The sequence below is a fragment of the Lolium perenne genome, chromosome 7 (assembly GCF_019359855.2).
Source record: "Lolium perenne isolate Kyuss_39 chromosome 7, Kyuss_2.0, whole genome shotgun sequence".
NCBI lineage: Eukaryota > Viridiplantae > Streptophyta > Magnoliopsida > Poales > Poaceae > Lolium > Lolium perenne.
Genome location: NC_067250.2, coordinates 148,230,806 through 148,233,113, shown reverse-complemented (window position 1 = coordinate 148,233,113; position 2,308 = coordinate 148,230,806). Strand labels below are relative to the sequence as shown.

The window sequence follows — 2,308 nt, the reverse complement described above, 5'->3', positions numbered from 1 at the left end:
TTTTAGTTCGGCCAGGGGCGCAGAGCATGGCAAGCTCAATCGGCGGTCGAGACAAGCACAATCACAAAGAGAGACACATGTTTTTTTTACCCAGGTTTAGGGATGCGATGGGTGCAACCTTACGCCCTGCAACTATGATGTATATGTTGGCGATGAACTAGTTACATGGGTTGGGGATGGGATTAGCTGTTTCCTTCCCTTCTGTAGCATCGTTTCCCCTCATCCGGTATGTCCCTCCTTTAATAATGGCAAGGTGGTTACCACATGTGTCGGCACCACGCGGAGAGGCGATGCGTGCATGGGATCAATGTCGCTGGAAGGCTCTGTCGCCCGACACGATGCACCGTGGGGAGGAAGAGCGGGCTAGGTCGAGTCCCATCGGCCTATCACCGATTGAGGGCCGCTTGCCGGCTGGATACGCTCCTTCTCGGGGATGATCCCCGGGCTCCCGGGAGGGTTCCGGTTGCGACCTAGCTTGGAGTCCTTCCTTCCCGGGGACCGGGGTTGTAGTCCACCGGTTGGATCAGGGGATCCCGTTTTCGTGGAGACGACAAGTGCCTCTCCGAAGCAAACCTGTCGCACCGCAAAGGCCAAAAGGTTCAAGGTAACAACTCCAACAAGGTAATGACGCGTCCGTCGCCGCCGTATGGAGCATAGGTTTTCATCCGGAGAACTTGAAACCACTCGCATTGATTGGAATCAAAACTCCACATTGACGCCTACATGAATGAAAACAACCGCCCGATTGAAATCAAAACTCCACATTGACACCAATAGAAATGAAAACGACGCCCAAAGCCGTCGCCGTCGTCATTCATCGGGAGTTGGAACCGAACCGCGAAGCTCAAGGAGACCGGCCCCTGCTGCCAACCACCGAGCTCATGCTGCACATAATTTTCCGTGACCAGTCGACGTTGCCGGTATTCATTGGAAGTCCAGAGATGCGTGTTGTGAGCTAGTCTTGCGCATTTTATCTCTGCGTATATGTGGTGCAGTAAAACAATCCAAAACTGTGTGTGCTGTGGCACCACCCTGTGCTGTACAAACAAATGAAAATATTCCCTCTACGCAATCAATCGAGACGATCGGAGCTGCCCCCGAGCGCAACCGACTACCGTGGCGCCGCCCCGGCGCCGCGGCGCAGCGCGCTGGTGTAGTTGAGGATGGAGTTGATGCGCTCCAGCTTGAGCTCCTCTCGGAACTGCCGGATGAACTGCTCCGCCCGCGCGTTCACCTCCGCCTTCCCTTCCGCCTCCTCTGCTCCCCGCCCGCAGCCGACGGCTCGCGCCTTGGCGTCCGCCGCCGCCTCCTTTTTGGCCGGCACCTTATCGGCAGCGGCAGCCGCTGGTGGCTGCCGCTTTGCGCGCGCCAGCGCGTATGCCTCGTCCAAGCTGATGGAGGACTCGTCGTCTTCCACCTGGCTCTCCGACGCCGCCGGGGACGCGGTTGGTGCTGCCGCCGCAGCACCAGGCGCGCTCTGCGGCAAGACCATGCTTTCTTCTTCGGCCACCGATGCCGCCTCGGGCTCACGGGGGAGCTGGGGCGCCACCTCCTCCCGTGGTTCTTGTTCTTGGAACGTGTGGTACTGTTCTTGCACGTGGTGGAGCGCCGGCGCCGGCGCAGAGCAGGCGACGCTGTAGTCCCCCGCGGAGTGGAAGGAGAAGATGGAGATGGAGCGCAGGCTGTCGAGGACTACGGTGGATGCGGTGCGAGCCAGCCTGCGCTCGCGGCCGTCGTGCTGCTGCTGCCCCCGGGACGACGACATGAGCGCGATGGCGCCGACGAGGGCGTTGAAGAAGATGAACCACGCCGCGCCGGGGCTCAGCCACGGCGACATCGGCCACCACCCGAGCTCGGCCGCCATGGATCCAAATCGAGCAACAGCTCACGATCGTTCTTGCTCTGTTTGTCGAACTGTCGATCAAATAATGCGATGCTTTGCCTTAGCTCGGGTGAGCTGTGCGTATATATAGGCTCCGGACCGTGCCAGCTTGTTCTTCTCGCGCGCGGCCGTGAATAAACAATGGGCGGGCCGAAAGGTGAGAACGCAGAGGACAGGATGGAATAGCTGCATTCCTGCGCCGCGTACGATAGGTACATTTTGGCGGCACTGGCACTGTTGCTTTGCTCCTGGCGGCAACGTGCGGTTTGCAGCAGCTGGGAACGGGACCGGCTGGCCAGCCAGGTAGGCAGAGCGGCAACCAGCGAGAAGATTCGCCTCCAGCGCTTCAATACTACGCGGCTTATCGTGCTCACGTGTTCCGTTCTCCCGATGTTAGTTCAACACAGCGTGACTAATTCTTACGAG

General features: G+C 59.3%; 1 protein-coding gene across 1 annotated transcript; it reads right to left on the bottom strand.

The window, feature by feature from the left end:
- Positions 1-942: 942 nt before the first annotated feature.
- On the bottom strand, positions 943-1,993 carry LOC127300854 (uncharacterized). Its single transcript, XM_051331047.2, has one exon. The coding sequence runs from the start codon at positions 1,862-1,864 to the stop codon at positions 1,112-1,114; it is 753 nt and encodes a 250-aa protein (XP_051187007.1). The 5' UTR covers positions 1,865-1,993; the 3' UTR covers positions 943-1,111.
- Between the last annotated feature and the right edge of the window lie 315 nt (positions 1,994-2,308).

Bases quoted from the DNA above. Each gene is read 5' to 3' on its own strand.
- LOC127300854 (XM_051331047.2), bottom strand. From the start codon at position 1,864: ATGGCGGCCGAGCTCGGGTGGTGGCCGATGTCGCCGTGGCTGAGCCCC.